Genomic DNA, 19,749 nt, shown 5'->3' with positions numbered 1-19,749 from the left:
GGAGGCTGTTCAGGTTTCACTTTGCAGGAGCTGTAGGGAGCAAGGGGCGGGGGGAACTTCCCAGTGGCCTGAACGTGCCAAGCTCCCCATTCTCCTCCTGCGTTCCTCTGCCCCCACCCTGGGCCAAGGGATTTCTTGGTACCACTACCCCCACCTTGTAGGAGAGTGTTTATTGTGGCCCAAGTAGAGAAAGAATTTAGTTACTGATTTCTGCCAGGAACAGAGTCCAGCTCTGGGAAGGAGTAGGGAAGAGGGCAATTCTGCCCCCAGATGTCTTGGTTACTCGGATCAGTTTTAGGTGACCGCTGACCCTTGGCACTCTGTTGTACTGGAGCAATGTGCAGGCAGGTAAAGGATGGGGTAAGCGCAGCTGGGGAGCCCTTCTCTACCTGGTTCTCCTTGGCTCTCATTGGTGGAAGGCTATAACCGCCCCCCCTCCCCACCAGTGCCATGTGGCCTTGTCAGTGAGCACTCAGTGGGCACCTGTCCCTGGTGAGCGCCCTGCCTGGGGCTGGGGGCGCGGGTGTGAGGTCACAAAGCTGCACGGTTGTAAAGAACCTTAGACAGCATCTAGACTAGCTCTCATTTTACAGGTGCAGGAGCTGAGTCCCAGAGAGGTAGAGTGGCTTATTCTAGGCTACACAGTTATAAGAGTTGCTGAAACTGGACTACACTGTCCAGGCTCCTACTTCAGTGCACTTTCTAGAATTTTCGAATGGTTTGAATTTTCCATTCAGCCCTTTTTACCTGTGCAACGTCGGGTGTGTTAATCAATTTCTGAGACTCCATTTTCATCCTTGTGAAATAGGAATATTTAATAATTTGTAGGATTGTACAAATGGTATGAATTAGAGAAGGTCTGGCAGGTACATGCAGACACCTCCTGGATGGTTAGCAGGTGTCAGCCGCTGCGATTATTTTCCCCGTGGCTGGGAACCACCCTGTCTCCTCACTGGGCTTGTTTATCCCACCTTCCCTTTCCCTTTGCAGCCTCCAGCACCAGGCAGGTCTGCCGAGTGACCTCTGCTCACCTGCCGGCCAGCACCTGGGGAAGCATTTACATTCCTGGCATTCCTCTTGCCTTTGGGGGCTGAAAGAGGCACTGGTGCCCGGGTGGGAGGCACGTGGGTGAGGGGAACGGAAGCTGAGGAGAGGATCAGTGTTGGTCCCCCTCCGACCTCTGCTGCTCCTGTTGGGGATGAGAAACCCCCTCCCAAGTTTCTCGGCTGAGGAAGCCCAGACAACTGAAGAAGTGGTTGCCAGAAACTTCCACATACTTCCTCCAAACACACTACACGACTGGGAAGTTGGTGGTATTAAGCTAAGTTGCCTCGCCTGTCAAATGGGTATACTCATCGAACCCGCCTCGTCAGGCGGCTGGAAGATTAAAACGCTTGGAAGAGGGCCTAGCATGCCGTGAACCTCAGTGTTAACTGCTGTTAGTAAGTGCAGATGAGGAAACTGAGGTTTAGGGAGGTCAGTTAACAAGGTCACACAGTTACAGTGACATATGGAGATGGCACGCCAACCCATGCCAGACCTTGGTCACCCTATAGAATGCACTGGGTTCGGGAATGTCTGGGCTCCGAGGCCTGTGACACCTGGGGTGGGAGAGAGCTCCAGGTTGAAGAATACGGATTGTCTTGGTTTGGAGGGCACTTTGTCAAGGTGACCCCGAGTGACCTTGGGTCGTAGCTGTTTGCGGAAAGGAAGTCTGATTGGGAGACACAGTTGCCTGGAGTCAGATGTGTGTCTGTTTTGACCACCCGCAGGGGGTGGCCACGTGATTCTGGGAGGGGTGCTTCGCCTAGACCAGCCAAGGTGAGGGTCAGGCCAGCCCCAGAATTCCTGTCGCTGGACTGGAGAGGGGAGGGGAGATCAGAGCAGGCTCCAGGGACTGCCCGCTGTCCTTTCCCCTCCCCTTCCCCCAACCTCCTCTGGCATGTGTTTCCTTTCAGAAGCTGGGCTGGGGCTCTCAGACGGGGCAACAAAAGCAACTTCCCTCCAAGCCACTGCCACCTGTTGGGTTTTCATACATTGGGGGTGAGCGGGGGGAGGGAGCCGTTGCCCTTTTCCCAGTGTCTGCAGTGTGCCCCCTCTGTGCCCCCAGGGACTGGGATTCTCTTTGCTGCCCGGTGTGGCGGGGCTCGGGAGCTGGAGGGGGTGGGGGCCCGCAGCAGCTGGAAGGGGAATCGAGCGGGAAGGGGCCGGTGCTGGCAACCGGGAGGGAGTTTGATGGATTACTCTGCAGGCCGAGAGGTTTCTCCCTAATCCCCCTTTGTGTCCCGGCCTGCAGGCCCCTCACTCTCTCTGACAAGCTGCTAAGCAGAAGCCTTCCAGTCCGAGGGAAGAAAAGGCAGCGCCGCAGGGCGGACTCTAAATCCCTGGCCTCTGGGCCCTGGGGAGGCAGGAGCTAGGGAGCAAGTCTGGGTGGGGGTGGGGCCTTCTCTCTGCTGATGTCGGGGTGGAGAGGTTGCACTCTGAGCGGGGTTCTCAGGTGTCTGTGGGAGCACTGGGGGGTTGTGGGTCTTCGCTCCTCGTGCAAATCACTGTTGCCTTCGGTAGGGTAGGCTTGGGGGGAGCAGACCCTTGCTTCTTTGGAAGTACGCGTTTGAGCTCAGAGAATCAAAGACTAAATATGTGTTGGAAGGCATGGAAGCCGTGCTTAGACTAGTCCTGTGTCCCCCTCTCCCTAGCTGCCCAGGCAGAAATTCCCACAGCTCAGCATCCCTGACGAGGGGGTCTGTCACGGTGGAGAGCTCATTGCCTCACAAGGATGTTCATTTCCCGTCTGCTGTCTGGCCAGCGCAGGCTCTTTCTGGGCTGTCCCAAGACTCCTGTGGACCTGCCGTGAGGGCAGAGCTCATTTTGGGAGTGCCATATGCTGGGTTTTACGAGGTAAGGCCAAGGGCACTGGTCCCCTAGGACTTCTTCTGTGCCCCCAACCTAGAGGATGTGGGAGAGCACAACCTGGAATGAGATTCTGGGGTCCAGCCCGCTGTGGAGGAACAGGGGTCCCCCTGCCCGTGCAGTCTCAAGTCCTCTACCTGTGGGCTTCTCCCTACCTGCAGTCCTGGCCTGGGCCGGATGGCCCGGGCTGGGGTGTGCGTTAGGAAGATTGGCCTGGAGTGACCCCACCCCTTTCTACCCCATCCCCAGTTTCCCTCTCTGCAGGGAGGGGCTTCCCAGTGGCCGCGTGAGAAAGAGCACAGGCTTTGTGAGCGTGGGGGGAGGACGCAGGGTCGTCGGCTCGCGGGGTCAGGGTGCGGCCGTTTGATGTGCCTGGCCGGCTGTGGGGACGCTGGCCCGCATAAAGAGGCCATAGAATTGCTGCCTGACACTGGCCCGCTGCGGGGCTGCCCCCAGCCCGGCTCCCTCTGACCTCTGTCCTTCAGCGGAGGGAATCTGCTCCCCCAGCTCCACCTCAGCCGCGAGGGGTGGCAGGAGCCCCTTTGAAAGCCCTCAAAGGCCTCTTTATATATCCCTCTGACACTCCCTTCCCAGAGGAGCTACCAGGAGGTGCCTTTCCTCCTGCCTCCTCCACTCTTGAATTCTGGAGAAAGTTCAGGCCAAGTTTGTTCCTGTTGCTCAGTTTCATTTCCCTGTGCTCCCTGCTGAGGTAGCGGGGTGGGCAGGGATGGGGCATTCTAGCCTGGGAGGCTCTGTCCCATCCACTCACCACCTTTGAACCCTCAGGAGAGCTGCCCCCTCTGGGGGTCGGGCTGGAATTTCCTTGGTGCGTGGGGGGATGGGGGCAGGCGCTTAGGTCTTTCCTGTCTCTTCCACCTCCCACTCCCAGGCTGCTTTCAGCCATCTATCCTGTAGGTAAGCATTTCCCAGGCCCCTTCTCATGCTAGGGTGGGTGCTGGAGAGTTGCAGTGGAGCCTACAGCCTGCTCTGGGGGTGCACTCGAAGTCTCCCGGTGTCTGGAGCTGGGTAGGTAAAATGCAGGTTCCCCGAACGTGCCCACGGCTCTCAGTCTCCAGGGCTGGAGCTCTGCTCCCCCAAGGGTGAGGGAAGATGGCCTGGAGCAGAGCTCCCTAAAGGTTCCCAGAAGTCTCGGGTTTCCTCCAGCTTTCTTGCTGTCCCATTATCAGGGGGCCCAGAAAAGGGGGGAGATATTTGGACCTTGAGAGGGACTTGTCCTCCTTAGAAGGCTGCTTTCACAAGGTTAGGCCAGACTCCCCCTTTCAGGTACCTCCACTTCCCTCCTCTTCCCGCCCCCTCCCCACCAGGTGAGCACGCAGGGGCTGGCTCTTCTGGCTGAGCTTCTGTTTGCCGGACCGGGCGCTCCAGGAGCAGTGGGGCAGGAGGATCTGAGTCAGAAGCATCTCTGAGGCTGGAGGGGAGGGTTGGATCCTGTTTCCCCGTCTGTATTCCTGAGGAGGCGGGGGAGCCCCTGAAACAGAGGGACCCAACGGGGATCTGTCACTTTCAAGCTTTGGGAAGAAGTGTGCCCTGGGGCTGTAGATTGGAGTGGGTGTGACAAACTGCTTCCTGTTCCCCTCTGAACCAGGGACCCTGGGGCCTGGGCTTTTCTGTTTGTGTGCTTGGGAAGAAGGCCCTGGAGGGGCCGCTGGTGACTTGAGCTTGTGCTGTGGGTGTCCTCTGTAGTTTCTTCCACGTGAGGGCTGGGGTGGGGATGCAGTGGGGGAGGCTGGGGCACTGGGGAAGTTGTAAGGAGGAGAAAGGGGGGACTTTGGAAGGGAGAGTATTCTTATGGGCTTGGACTTTTCTCGGGCACTTCTGGGCTGGGAAGAGTGAAGTCTGTGGTGGCGAGAGTGCCCAAAAGAGGGAGGACGGGCTCAGCAACCTAAGAGGAGAGGGGTGCAGAGCAGGGCTGGAGCCCGCCCACTTCCTACCCAACTCCTTTCAAGGAATTCCTTACCTGGCCCAGCCCCTGGTCACTGGGTAAAGCACCTCTGGGGGGTGGAGAGAGGGGCTGGGAGGGGGAAGCAGCTGGGCGGGGTGGTGGGGGGGCGGCGCTGGGCTGTAGGAGGATTTTGCCTTTCTCCCTCGTGGGCTGTGGAGGTCCTGCTTGGTGCTGGGAGTGGGGAGCTGGATTAAGGGAGGGAGTAAGTCAGGTGGGGTGATTAACGTTTGCTGGAGAGCTGCAATTTATTTAAACCACAGGGAGCAACCAGGGCTTGGGTGCATGTTGTGGGAGAGGCTGCGTCTGATAAAGTCTGTTTACTCAGGGAGGACCTGGTCCCCTTAAAACCCAGGGCAGGTGAGTCTCCAAGGCCCTCCCAGACTTGGTGGAACTTGGGGGAGGCGGCTGCCTAGCCTTGTCTGAAGCCCCTTCCTTGGTCTATAAGCTGCAAAGCCCTGGAAGACAGTTACGGAACGGACACATCTTACCCAGGATTGACGGCCGTCTGTTTTCTTTGTGGCACAGCTCAGAGAGCAACCTACAACATGCTTCGTAACACAAAAGTCCCTGCGGGGCTTAGTGTTATTTGAAACGATAAAAGAAGCTGAAGCACCAAGTCAGGAGCTGCTGAGATTGGAAGAGGGCATGAGTGAGGGCCGAGGGTGCTCCAGGAAGGCTCTCGGGTGGGCCCAGGCCCTTGGCAGTAAACCTTGCACAGGAGCAGTGCTCTTCAACAGTGTCAATGGGGTTGAGTCGGTGAGGCCGGGGAAGGCACTCCAGACTCTAGCCGTAAGTGGTGTGAAGCTCTGTCCACCCTCTACGCCGCCATGGGATGGATGACAGGTTGGGGGACTACGGCCCACCCTCTATACCTTCTCTGCATAGCTGACTTGATTTCCCCTCTTTTGTGGTCACTTATAAACAGCGGACTGCGGTGGGTGCCACGGTCAGGAAGCAAGACCTGGAGGCCCACTGCCTGTGGGTGGAGGGCCCAGGGTGGGTACTCCCCTGGTGGGATGTGTCTGCACAGGAGGCCTAGCAGGAAGGGCTGTGGGGACGTCTGCTGAGAGGAGCCAGGTGGGGAGAGAGGAAGTCTGCCCCGGGGTCACTGACATCATCGCAGTGGCCGCCAGGTGGTGCGGTTTCATGCCCCTGTGAGGCTGGAACCTGGGACCGGTCCCACTGTCCCCTGACAGTTGAGCAGCGCGTGTGGGAATATGTCCTCCCCATGGACGTTGAGCATGGAGAGAAACTCAAGGTAGAGCTTTTCAGGGCTAGGTTCTTCCAGGGGAGCGCTTTTTTTTTTTTTTTTTTTGCGGTACGTGGGCCTCTCACTGCTGTGGCCTCTCCCGTTGCGGAGCACAGGCTGCAGACGCGCAGGCTCAGCGGCCATGGCTCACGGGGCCCAGCCGTTCCGCGGCATGTGGGATCTTCCCGGACCGGGGCACGAACCCGTGTCCCCTGCATCGGCAGGTGGACTCTCAACCACTGCGCCACCAGGGAAGCCTGGGGAGCGCTTTTTAAGTGGTTTCAGTGAGAGGTTAAAACCCAACCCGACGAACCACAGCCTCTCTTGTCTTCCTCCTTGCCCTCGTCCTTCGGGTGGAGTTAGGGTGCAGCATGGCTTGTGGCCGGGTAGTATGGAAGAGGAAGTGTGACTCTTAACGAAGGGGAATTGAACAGCCCAGCTTTGGGAAGTAGAGAGAGAAAAGCGAACAAACCAGGCCTGGCAGAGGGTCTCCAGGGGGCACCTTGGTAAACAGTGCCTCAGGAACTGGGAATTCAGCTGGTTTGATTTTTTTTTTTCCTTCAATACTAGGAAACAAGGGCAATTGCAAAGATATTCCAAAACAGAGAATTACTGACATCTAGTTGGCTCTGGAGTGTACTGAGGTTTAAAAATCATATTTACCTTATGAATATGTCAACCTTAGGCTAGTATTAACATGCACTTCCTGATTGGCCAGTAGGGAGTGACACCTGGGTGGCAGGGCCACACCATCAGCCTGGGAGTGAACAAGATTCAGAATTCAGAGCAAATCCTGGAGATCAGATTCACGGGAATCTCTGTGTGTGTGCTTGTCCCAGCTCTTTTAGGATCTGAGTGTTGAGTTATGTCCCCACCGAGGCACCCCACGATGACAGACAGGCGGTTAGCATGGCTGAGAAGCTAGACCTGCACGGAGGGCCCGCAGAAATGGGTTTCTGGCTGAGTCCTATGCGGTCAGTGGCAGCGAGGAGGAGAGGCCTAGGCATCTGGAGCAAGGCTGAGATGGAGCAGTCCTGGAGTGTGTGAACAGGCCGGAGCCCTACCCGCCTGGCGCATCATGGTCCAGAGGCTGGGGGTGAGCCGCCTGCTGCGGCATCGGAAAGCCCAGCTCCTTCTGGTCAACCTGCTGACCTTCGGCCTGGAGGTGTGCCTGGCTGCGGGTATCACCTACGTGCCACCCCTGCTGTTGGAAGTGGGGGTAGAGGAGAAGTTCATGACCATGGTGCTGGGTGAGTCCCCACATCCTCCTTCCCTCCTGCTCCAGATATGTGTCCCTGGGGAAGTAGGGCGACAGGGCCTCTGCCCAAAGAGCTGCTTGGAGGCAGAGGTGGCTGCCAGCTGTCCCTGAGCCTGGTGGGTCAGCCTGGCTGGGGAGGGGGTGACCCTGGGCTGAGGGGGTCTGAGAGAAACAAAAGGGTACAGGGACGTTCCCTGGTGACCTCTGTATCTCTGGTCCCTACGCCATGCATGGCCCACAGGAGACACTGGAGAAACCGCCCTTTGTAATTCCCATCTGTGGTCTCATTTAATTCCTGCAGCAACGCTTTGAGGTTACCCATTTCACAGAGAGGATGATGAAAGCTAATAAGCCGTCAGGTGACTTAGGCCGCTGGACGGTAGCTTAGCTGCTGATTAGGAGGGTCGGGACCACCCTTGGCCCCCACCGCCAGGGCTCTTTCTTGCCGCTAGGGCAGGGGCTGGGCTCCTAACTGCGGACGAATTCTGTAAAAGCCACGGAGGGCAAATGTTACCATCATGGGACTCCCAGGAAGAGGGGGCTCTGTCAGGATGACAGGCTCTGGGGTCCGAGTGCCCGTTGAAACCGTGCCTGTGCACGGCGATCACCGGTCAGTTGGGGCACCAGTGATCCTAGTTGTGAGCAGTAAATTGGGGTCCTGTGAAGTACTCAGCACAGCCCCAGGACACAGTGGGCCCTCCATGGGGTATCATCATCATTTCCACCCTTCTCGAGGCAGTTGGTACCCTTCTGGGCCCCAGCCTCCAGCTCATACCACTTGCCCTTCTTGCAGGCATCGGTCCGGTGCTGGGTCTGGTCTCGGTCCCGCTCCTAGGCTCGGCCAGCGACCACTGGCGTGGGCGCTATGGTCGCCGGAGGCCCTTCATCTGGGCCCTGTCCCTGGGGGTCCTGCTGAGCCTCCTCCTCATCCCGAGGGCCGGCCGGCTGGCGGGGCTGCTGTGCCCGGACACCAGGCCCCTGGAGCTGGCGCTGCTGATCCTGGGCGTGGGGCTGCTGGACTTCTGTGGCCAGGTGTGCTTCACTCCGCTGGAGGCCCTCCTCTCTGACCTCTTCCGGGACCCAGACCACTGTCGCCAGGCGTTCTCCGTCTACGCCTTCATGATCAGCCTGGGGGGCTGCCTGGGCTACCTTCTGCCTGCCATCGACTGGGATGCCAGTGCCCTGGCCCCCTACCTGGGCACCCAGGAAGAGTGCCTCTTCGGCCTGCTCGCCCTCATCTTCCTCACGTGCGTGGCAGCCACACTGTTTGTGGCTGAGGAGGCAGCGCTGGGCCCAGCCGAGCCCGTGGAAGGGCTGTCGGTCCCGTCTGTACCACCCCACTGCTGCCCGTGCCACGCCCGCCTGGCTTTCTGGAACCTGCGCGCCCTCTTTCCCCGGCTGCACCAGCTCTGTTGCCGCATGCCTCGCACCCTACGCCGACTCTTCGTGGCCGAGCTGTGCAGTTGGATGGCATTCATGACCTTCACACTGTTTTACACAGACTTTGTGGGCGAGGGGCTATACCAGGGTGTGCCCAGGGCTGAGCCAGGCACCGAGGCCCGGAGACACTATGATGAAGGTAAGGCTTTGGCAGCCCGGGGCCCTTTTGTGGGAGCTGCCCTCCAGTGGATGTTTGGGTGCAGGGAGATGCCCACAGCCTGTGCCTGGGCTGGAAGCTGTGCCTTGGGCCCCGATTTCCCCATCAGGATGATGGCCCCGTGTGCAGCCTGCGTGTACAGCTGCTCAAGGAGCAAGTGGCTTTGCTGCAGTCGCAGCAGGGCCTTGGGCTGATCGGAGAGTTTGATCAGGCATTGCCCCAACTTGATGGAGGACGAGGCTGGGCTTGTTTAAGGTCCAGAAGCTGGGCCTCGGGTTCGCCTGGCCCGAACTTCAGTGTGCCCTTTGCTCCCCTACTGACTTTCCAAATCGCCTTGCCAGCCCCTTCCAGCTCAGGCGTCTGGAATTCTAGCTTGGAGCCCACAGCAGAAATGTCTTTGTGTTCCCTCTACCTCTCCTGACAAGCTGAGCACAGCCAGCCCTTAGAACATCTTCCTCTGCCCTTAGCCCGTGGCTTTGGCCACATTCCCTGAGGTAGTGGAAGAACTTACACTCCCGTTGCTATGGGCAGGGCGGGGGATGCTGGGGAGCAGTTCCGGAAAATAGCAGGACTTGGGCAGCAGGTGCCTGTGGCTCCTGATTCTGAGCACCCCTCCCCCCCATGGTATTGGGTCCTTTTTCCCTACCCCCTGTCTGATGGCCTCTTCCCCCTCCCCACTCCAGGGGTCCGGATGGGCAGCCTGGGGCTGTTCCTGCAGTGTGCTATCTCCCTGCTCTTCTCTCTGGTCATGGACCGGCTGGTGCAGCGATTCGGCACCCGGGCAGTCTATCTGGCCAGCGTTGTGGCTTTCCCCGTGGCTGCCGGCGCCACGTGCCTGTCCCGCAGCGTGGTGGTGGTGACCGCTTCAGCTGCCCTCACTGGGTTCACCTTCTCTGCCCTGCAGATCCTGCCATACACGCTAGCGTCCCTCTACCACCGGGAGAAGCAGGTACTCGCCCTGGCCGCTGAGTGGAGTGGGGTGGAGGGGCAGCTGACCAGCCCAGGACCGGTGTCTGGCAAGAGAAGCTGGAGAAGGAATTCTTTGATCAGAGAGGAAGCCTGTTGTAGCCCCAGGGCCAGAGACTTGGGCTGCGGAAGGAGGGTGTAGATTAGATTCTGGGAATGACTTCCTGGTGTCAGGACTATAAAGCACTTAAAGTGGATGATTGCAGGAAATGTGAAATCCTTCTCTGGAAATCCTGAAGAATCAGGCTAGCAGAAGGCCTCAGTCAGGGCTGAGTTGTTCTGTGCAGAGGCAGGGTGCTGGATCAGATGACCTCTGGGGCACCCGGCTTCAGCAGCCAGTGAGTGGGAAAGGTCTGGTGTGGGCCACGCCTCTCCTTATCCAGGGGGGGACCTTGTGAGTGACCCAAACCTTGCTTTGGTCTCGGAGATGGGGAGAGCTCCCTACCGCCCCTTCCCCTCTTTCGGTTTGTCTTCCTTTTCTGTTTAATTCTCTCTTTTCTTTTCCTGCCTCACTCCTTTGCCTCGTCCCCTCCCCCCGCCCCCATGGCGGATCTCTGAGCCTGATGCGCCTGACACCGCTCGCCTGGGCACTGTGTAAGTCGGGGGGCCTCCTTCCTGCTCAGCCCCACACTAACCAGCCCCTCCAGGGGCCCCCTTCTCTGGGAAGCCTCCTGACCAGGCTATGTGGTCACCTTTGTTGTCTCCATTGGCCTCACTGAGCTACAGCCCTGGGTGCAGAGCTCTGCCCAGAGGGCAAGAAGTTGGGGCGTCCCGAGGAAAAAGAAATGCAGCCTGGCTTCATAGGGCTTCTAGACTGTAGGAAAGACATAGTCTGCCCCTTGTAGGACATGGGTGGGGTAACTGGGAGGCTGGTTAAGCGAATAGGTAGCTGCAGGGGTGGGGGTGGAGGTGGGGCTTTGGGTTGGGGGTGGAGGTGGGGCTTTGGGTTGGGGGAAGCTGGTCCCCGAGTCCCCTGTCAGTGTATTGAGAACCTTCATCATCCTCCACGCTCTCCCGCCCTGGTTGGGCTGGTGTCCAGAAGCCAGGCTTGGGCATGTGCCAGGGAACGTGCCGAGCTGGTGGTCTTCCCTTCAGGCTGAGAACACGTCTGTCCCCAGGGGCCTCTCCAAGCTTCAGCCACACTGATCTTTTGTGGGGTGGCAGGCAGGAGGTGAGGTTCCAGGCATGGTTGGCCCCGCACCCCATCTACGTCTGCTTTGTCCACTTCTGGCTGCACCACGAGCCTTGGGATTCCCTGGTGTCAGGCTTGAGCTCTGCTGTGGCTCCCAGCGCTAATGCAGCTGACCCTGAGAGCTCTGTGTTAGGCACTAGTGGGCCTTGGAAAAGCGGTCAGATGAGTTCTGGCCTCGTCGTTAGATAGGAGGGCGGCTCTGGGACCTTGCGGGCAGGGCAGGGGCAGGTCACACTGATCCAAGGCAGACAGTGAGAAGGAACAAGGAGGCTTCGGCCTCAGCACAGCTGGACCACGGGAGTCGGGAAGAGGGCGATTCTCTCTGTTCCTCGCTTCCTCTAGGCTGAGTCTGAGGACCCTCCCTGCCCCAGGCTGGGGCCGCAGACCTCACAGTAGGGCAGCAACTATAGCCTGGGCCTGGGACCCACAGTGGGAAGGGAGCGTCTCTCTCTGGCCTCTCTGGAGGTTGACAAGGGTGTCCCAGTAGTGAGGTGGTAGGGGCAGAAGGAGGAGGGTTAGGAGCATCTGTGTGGGGCTTTGGGGCCTTTGGGGCCCCACCTTTGGACTTTGTTCCTCTGCTCTGACCTGTCTCTCTGCCCACCTGTCTTCATTCTTCTGTGTCTTTCCTTTTCCTTGGGGTTCTGTTCTCTTCCTAACCTGCAGTACTGAGTTTGTCTGTCACTTACTGATTCTAGGAGAGGCTAGAGGAGACCTAGACTTCTGGTTTCAGATGTCCCCTCCTGCCCCCCTGCCCCCCTTCTGAGGAGAATCCTCACTAGACCCAGACCAAGCAAGGTCTGCTCAGTTTTCTGACCTGCTGCCCGATTTTCATTAAGTCCTCGTGCCTGGTTTCTTCTAGCCCCTGGGATAAAGGCCAGGGCCTGTTCTCCTAGTTGGGGGATCCCATGCTTGGGTACATACCTGTCCTTGTGTGTTCCCCTCCCCCTAGGTTTTCCTGCCCAAATACCGCGGAGATGATGGAGGTGGTGCCAGTGAGGACAGCCTGATGACCAGCTTCTCGCCGGGCCCTAAGGCCGGATCTCCTTTCCCCAATGGACACGTGGGTGCTGGAGGCAGCGGCCTGCTCCCTCCTCCACCTGCACTCTGCGGGGCCTCTGCCTGCGATGTCTCCATGCGTGCAGTGGTGGGTGAGCCACCGGAGGCCAGGGTTGTTCCGGGCCGGGGCATCTGCCTGGACCTTGCCGTTCTGGACAGTGCCTTCCTGCTGTCCCAGGTGGCCCCGTCTCTGTTTATGGGCTCCATTGTTCAGCTCAGCCAGTCTGTCACTGCCTATATGGTGTCGGCTGCAGGTCTGGGTCTGGTTGCCATTTACTTTGTCACACAGGTGGTATTTGACAAGAGCGACTTGGCCAAATACTCTGTGTAGAGTACTTCCAACCCACTGAGGGAGGACCTGCCTCACTGGGTCCCAGCTCTCCCTATTCCAGTCCCCTGTTGGCCCGGTAGGGCTGTGGGCTGGCCTTCCAGTCTCTATTGCTGCCAAAGTGGTGTGGCTCTCTGCTGCCGCCCTGTGGCAGTGAGGTGTATAGCTGCACAAGTAGGGGACTGGGGCTTCTTCCCTCCCACCTCTCCTCAGTCTTTAGGGCTGGCTGACTGGAAGCTCTCCAGCAGGCTTCAGTCTGGACTTCCACAAGGAAAGAAGGGCAGGGCATTTAATTAACTCTGTGCACTGGAATGCAGGACTCTGCCGGGGGATCACCCAGGCTCAGGGTTAACAGCTAGTGTCCTGGTTGAGAAATACCCAGAGAAGGGATTTGGGGAGCTGAGTGAACTCAGCCACCTCGTCTCCTACAACCAAGGCCTCTTATCCCATAGGTTCTCCCAGTGTCGCTCTTGCATGGGAGTTTGTGATGTGAAATCGGCTCCTCTACAGGATTTGAAAGTATGAAAGTTATTGGGGGACGCGGTCCCGAGGGGAGAAGGGAAGCTGCCTAGCCCCACAGCGCCACCTCTCTCCTGTTCCCCCTCCCCTGCATTTTATTAGGACTTGGCTTGTTGGCGCCTGTGTTGCCATCACAGGGACACGGGTTTTTAAATAATTAACTTATTTATTTAAGTAGAAGGGGAATCAAGGTGTTTAGGGGTTGGGTAGGATGAGATCCCTAATGACTAGGTCCCCTGAGACGATTGGTTATTGGGCTGGGAATTGTCAGACTCTCCTTCTCCTGGAGTGATTGGTCTGGCCCCAGAACTGCCTAACCCTGAGCCTGGAAGCTCTGCTTACCCCAACTGATATCCCAAATCCTGTTACCCAAGGCGGGGAGGGCTGGGGAAATGTGAAGGGTGGGGCTTCAGGTCTCAGCAGCCTCCGTAGCCTCACCTCCCCTCTTGGCCCTGCCGTCCCCCCCAGCTCCCCTCTGCTCCCTCTAGGACTGGGCTGATGAAGGAGCTGCCCAACCCCACCTTTCCCCACTGGCTCCACAGCCCTCTCCTTGGGGCTGTTTTGGGACCAGAAGCACAGAGTGTGGCTCCTTGAGCCTTTATCCGTCTCAGCCCCCAGGGCATATCTGTGCTTGGGGAATCTAGCACAGAAACTCAGGAGCACCCCCTGCCTGGGCTAAGGAGGTCTTATCTCCGGGGGCTTTAAGTGCCGTTTGCAATAATGTTATGTCTTATTTATTTAGTGGAGTAAATATTTTATACTGTATGTGAGCAATCAGAGTATAATGTTTATGGTGATGAAATTAAAGCCTTCTTATATGTTTAATTGGTCTTTGTGTCTTTTCTGAGCGGAAAAGACCAAATCTCTCTCAAATTATCCTCAGCTTCCTTCTCATCAGGACCGTTTTTTGGCAGCTTCAGTTCCCAGCACCACCAGCAGGTGGAGCCATAGACCAACACTCTTTTGTCCTTTGGCGATTGGGTGTGGCTGTGCTTCCCCAGAATTGGGGCGTCCCTTTGAGGGTGAGGGAGAGGGCGGGAGAGTAAGAAGTATAGAGAGTGGGGGCATTTTCCTTCTCAAATGGCTCGCGGTGTGGCCAAGGAGATGGAGCAAGCACCCATTATCAACCACAGCAATAGGAAGCCCCTGGCATGTATGGGTGAGGATTCGACACCACCGTGCCTCGGTTCCCACCCTTTCCCACCTCCTTCACCCTTCCTGCCGGGCTCAGGTCAAGTTCAGTCTTCTCAGCCTTGCCGTTTCCTTATCCCTCCAAACTTCACCGGCCTTCCTGTCCCTTAAATTCAAGTGGTCAGTATAGTTAACACCCTAGGCAAGGACTAGCTTTATTTTTAAAATGTTCTGTTTTGTTTAACTTTCTATTAGTTTTCAAACATACACAAGAAATGAGCCTGGTGATAATGAACCCAACTTCAACATTTATTAACATTCTGCCATTTTTATTTCCTCTATTTTCCCTCCCCCCCCCTTACCCCCCCCCCGGGGGGGTATTTTTAAAGCATATGGCAGATACAATTTCACTTCACCTGAAAATACTTCAGAATGTATCTTTAAGAAATAGGACTTTTAAACAACTTGATCACAATACCATGAATATATTCAACAAACAGTAATTCCTTATCATCAATTACCCAGCCCATGTACATTTTTCCCCAATTGCCTTGAAAATGTCTTTTTACAGCTGGTTTGTTCAAATCAAGATCGAAGAAAAACAACTATTAATTTGCATTTAGTGGTTATGCTTCTTAGGTTTCTCTTAATCTCTAACAGTTTCCCTCTTTTTTTTAAAATGCCATTCATTGGTGAAGAAACAGCCATTTTTCCTACAAAATTGTCTACATTCTATGTTTGGCTGACTGTATCCTCAGTGTTATTTAAAATGTTCCTTCTTCCCCCCTTTCCCCCCATAATCTGGTAATAAGATCTAGAGGCTTCGTTAGGTTCAGACTTGATTGTCCCATCAGAGGGACACAGGCCTTTAAATGTTTAACTTAATACCTCTGTACACTCCTACATAATTTTGAAGAAATTTCAGGTATCATATTCCATCCCTAAATATTTCAGGATGTATTTCAAAAATATAAGCACTTATTTTTAAAAAAAACACATAGTCACTTTGCTATTATCAGACCAAAAAAAAAAAATTCCTTAGTATAATCAAATATCCAGTCAGTGTTCACATTTCCCTGTCTCATAAATTTTTTTGTATAGTTTTTGTTCAAACTGAAATAAGTTCCTTATGTTGCAGTTGGTTGATGTGTCTCTTAAATCTCTTGTAATCCACAGGTACCTCAATTTTAATCTTTTTCTTCGCAATTCATTTGTTAAGGGAACTAGATTGTTTGTCCTATAGATCATCTAGATTTTGCTGATTGCATCCCTGTAGTGATATTTCACATGTTTTTATTGCCCTTCTATTTTCTGTAATTGCTCTTCTATTTTGGTAATTATAGTCAGAGAGCTATTCAGATGTGTTTTTTTTTGTTTTTGCAAGAATACTTAATAGGTTTGTGTACCTCCATAGAAGGGAATATGTATTGTCTGCTTGTCTTCCTTTTTTGATGTTAGTAACATTGATATCTTAGATCCATTTTTTCATAGGCATTGGAAAATTATGATATTCTTTTATTTCCTAAACAAATGCTGGACTCTTTCCTTATATTTACCAGTTTTCAAAATAATGAATTGGTTAACTCCTAGTGATGACAGAGGTTTTTCCCTTTAATGTCATTATGTATTCATGTGTTTAAACATATGTGATATGTTTCAATCCTTTGCATTTGCTATTCATGTTCAAATTTTTCCCATCTTTGGCCAGTGGGAGCCTCTTCAAGTTGATTTCTTTGAGTCCTTTTGACAAACTTCTAAGTGGTCTTTGAACGCTGCTTTGCTTTCTGGCATGACTAGATGCCCTGGCTCATCTTGTATATTTCTTGCCATAGACCTGGAATGAGCTATTTTCTCTAAGGGTCTCTGATTGCTTTTTATGGAAAAAGGTTTTTTCCCATGGAGACCATAGTATCGGCATTGGGAGTACTTGTTACTAGGTTGATCATTGGTTGTAGGTCTTTTCAGTGGACAAAGCTAGGAAAAAAATTTTTTAATGTAAATACATGATGAGTTTCTGCTGATATTTCCAATTCAAGTTCAGGATTATAGATTATATATGTTTATATATCTATATACATATGTATTTTACTTCTGTATCTAATTTCTACCACGCTGAAACAGAGCTGAAAGCCTGGCCCAAGGCTTTCAGCATGTATGTGTGTATGTGTGAGAAGAAGCAAAAAGAACCACCAGTCAGTAGTTAATGTCAGCCTGTCTGTGCCACCAGAACGTAGAACCTGGCCCAGAAGCCATGTTCATTCTTTCTCCTGATCCAAGGGAGAGAGAATGAACACTTGGGCAACCTGTTTCAGAATACACAAAAGGAGACTGGGAATCATTAGGGAACAGGAAACTTGGGCTCAGAGAGGCTTCTCTTTTCTTTCTTTTTTTAAAATTGAAACATAGTTGACATACAATATTATGTTAGTTTCAGTGCACTACATAATGCTTTGATATTTGCATACATTATGCAGTGATCACCCCAATAAGTCTAGTGACCATCTGTCCCCATACAAAGCTATTACAATATTACTGACCATATTCCTTATGCTGTATATTACATACTCATGACTTATTTATTATATAACTGGAGATTTGTACCTCTTAATCCCCTTCATCTGTTTCGGCTGTCCCCTGGCCCCCTTTCCCTTCTTGTAACCATCCATCGTTCTCTGTGTCTGTGAGTCTGGTTTTGTTTTGTTTTGTTTTTTAGATTCCACGTATGAGATCATGCAGTGTTTGTCTTTCCCTGTCTGATATTTCACTTAGCATAATACCCTCTAGAGCCATCCATGTTGTCACAAATGGCAAGATTTCTTTTTTATTTTATGGCTGAGTAACATTCTAGTGGGGTGTGTGTGTGTGCATGCGTGTGTGTGAGTGCATGCACATATGTACATGTATACCATATCTTCTTTTTTTGTGTGTGTGTGGAGCTGTACTGCATGGCTTGTAGGATTTTAGTTCCCTGAACAGGGATCAAACCCGGGCCCTTGGCAGTGAAAGCATGGAGTCCTAACCACTGGACTGCCAGGGAATTCCCACCACATCTTCTTTATTCATTCCTCTATTGATGGACACTTAGGTTGCTTCCATATCTTGGCTACTATAAATAATGCTGCAATGCACCTTGGAGTGCATATATCTTTTAATTCAAAATCAGTAATTCAAGTGTTTTTGTCATCTTCAGGTAAATACCAAGAAGTGAAATTGCTGGATCATATGACAGTTCTATTTTTAATTTTTTGAGGAACCTCCATACTGTTTTCCATAGTGGGTGCACCAATTTACATCCCCCAAAATATACTAGGATTCCCTTTTCTCCACATCCTTACCAATACTTGCTGTTTGTTGTCTTTTTAATAATAGCCATTCTGACTGGTGTGAGGTGATATCTCACTGTGTGTGTGTTTTTTTTAATTAAATACTTTTTAAAATTGTTGGCTGCATTGGGTCTTCGTTGCTGCACGCGGTCTTTCTCTAGTTGCGGCGAGCGGGGGCTACTCTTTGTTGTGGTACACGGGCATCTCGTTGCAGTGGCTTCTCTTGTTGTGGAGGAGGGGCTCTAGAGCGCAGGCTCAGTAGTTGTGGCGTTTGGGCTTAGTGGCTCCGCGGCATGTGGGATCTTCCTGGACCGGGGCACGAACTCGCGTCCCCTGCATCGGCAGGCGGACTCTCAACCACTGCGCCACCAGGGAAGCCCCAGTATGGTCATTTTTAACAATGTTAATTCTTCCAATCCTGGTCACAGTATATCTTTTCATCTGTTTGTTGTCTTCAGTTTCTTTCGTCATAGTTTTCCAAGTACAAGTCGTGGTTACCTCTGTGGTTAGGTTTGTTCCTAAGTATTTCACTCTCTTTGATGCAGTTAACTTCAGAGGGCCTTTTCTAGCACAAGTTTTCAATATTGGGGACCAGCTAAGCCAGCTTACAGGCTGTGAGGCCTTGTGTTGGTAGCACCTCAGTTTTGTTTTTTTTATTATTGGAGTATAGTTGATTTACAATGGTAGTTCCTCAGTTTTAAACTACATTCTTCACAGAAACACCAACTTGCTAAGAAGTACAGAAGGGGAGGAAAGAAGCAGGAAGAAAGGGGACTCTGGAAAGGAGGAGGAAACTGCAAGTAAGCTCAAAGACGTCACAAATAACATTTACAGAGTCCTTTTCATGTGGGGTCTCAGACGAGTGCAACCTGGCCAGTGCCCTTAAGGAAAATTTAATTTAGGTGGAAAGGAATAAGCATGGATGAATCAAATGTTCATAGATGTATCAGGTGGGATGTACGTGGAAAATTCAGAACATGAACCAAAGATACTAACAGAGTTTAGAGAAGGTAAAATGATTTTTTTGTGGTGGAGAGACGAAGGCTCTCTGGCCTCATCATGCTGGATCCTGCCCATCTCCCAGAGGGGGATGGAGCCCTGGGTCCTGGCTTGTGGTCTGAGGCCAGGAATTGGAGAAAGGGGGCTTGGAGTGGGGTTAGATGGGCAGTGCTCCATCTTTGTACATTCATGGGTCTTCCTTTCTGGCCTGGGTGCCTCTCCCTGCAGAGCCGGTTACAGTGAGAAAGGAGAGCAGGAAGAGTAGGGGTGGAAACATCCCATGGCGGGCAGCTTGGATCTCGGGTTACTTCTTGTGCAGCTGCGGAAAAAGCCCTTGGTTTCCAGAATCAGATTTGATTACAGCAGCCTGGCAGTTTTGTCACTGTTGGCTGGAGGGCTGTTCAGAGTAGGAACTTTCTGACATCCAACACTGTCACTAGATCTCCACACACGTTAGGAGGTTACTTGGTGTGCCCTGGCGACCAGGTCACTTGACCTCAGTCTGCCCCTTCCTAGCATTTGACCTTCAACAAGTCATTTTAGGGCTTCCCTGGTGGCTCAGTGGTTAAGAATCCGCCTGCCAATGCAGGGGACATGGGTTCAAGCCCTGGTCCAGGAAGATCCCACATGCCGCGGAGCAACGAAGCCCGTGTGCCACAACTACTGAGCCTGCGCTCTAGAGCGTGCGAGCCACAACTACTGAAGCCCGCGTGCCTAGAGCCCATGCTCCACAACAAGAGAAGCCACCGCAATGAGAAGCCCACGCACCGCAACGAAGAGTAGCCCCCGCTCACCGCAACTAGAGAAAGCCCGCACGCAGCAAGAAGACCCAACGCAGCCAAAAATAAATTAATTAATTTAAAAAAACAAACAAAAAAACCAAGTCATTCTACTATGTGTACAATGAGGGGGTTAATGGACCATCTCTACAGACACAGCTCTAGACTTCCATGCTCCACAGTTCCCTGCCCTGTGTTCCCCTCCCCAGGACACTGTTTAGCACTTTATAGTCCCCAGTTAATGCTCTCCCGTTCCCTCCTTCCATCAAATAATATTTGTCTATCTTCCTATATGCTGGACTCTATGTGTGCCCTGGGGCTGTGGCACTGAAGACTCAATCACTGGCAGCTCAGATGGGGCTGTGAGGAAGCAGACTGGGAGCAGCCTCCTGCCCGCTGAGGGGCCTCCATCCTGGAGAGGAAGCGGGCTCCAGGGAAGCAAGATGTGGGTCTGCCAGTGAGCAGCCGCCCGCACCCTG

The 19,749-nt window shown here is 53.6% G+C and overlaps 1 protein-coding gene across 1 annotated transcript; it reads left to right on the top strand.

Moving 5' to 3' along the window:
- Window positions 1–7,179: 7,179 nt before the first annotated feature.
- SLC45A3 (solute carrier family 45 member 3) lies at window positions 7,180–12,522 on the top strand (the record flags this gene model as incomplete). The annotated part of the gene is made up of 4 exons (XM_082833764.1): window positions 7,180–7,372; window positions 8,174–8,959; window positions 9,661–9,926; window positions 12,085–12,522. Exons 1-4 carry the CDS (start codon window positions 7,201–7,203, stop codon window positions 12,520–12,522), a joined length of 1,662 nt encoding a protein of 553 aa, XP_082689890.1. The 5' UTR covers window positions 7,180–7,200.
- Between the last annotated feature and the right edge of the window lie 7,227 nt (window positions 12,523–19,749).

The sequence above is a fragment of the Leucopleurus acutus genome (genome assembly GCF_964270905.1).
Source record: "Leucopleurus acutus genome assembly, chromosome: 2".
NCBI lineage: Eukaryota > Metazoa > Chordata > Mammalia > Artiodactyla > Delphinidae > Leucopleurus > Leucopleurus acutus.
Note: the sequence above shows the minus strand (reverse complement) of the source record. Positions and strands in the feature narration are given on the sequence as shown.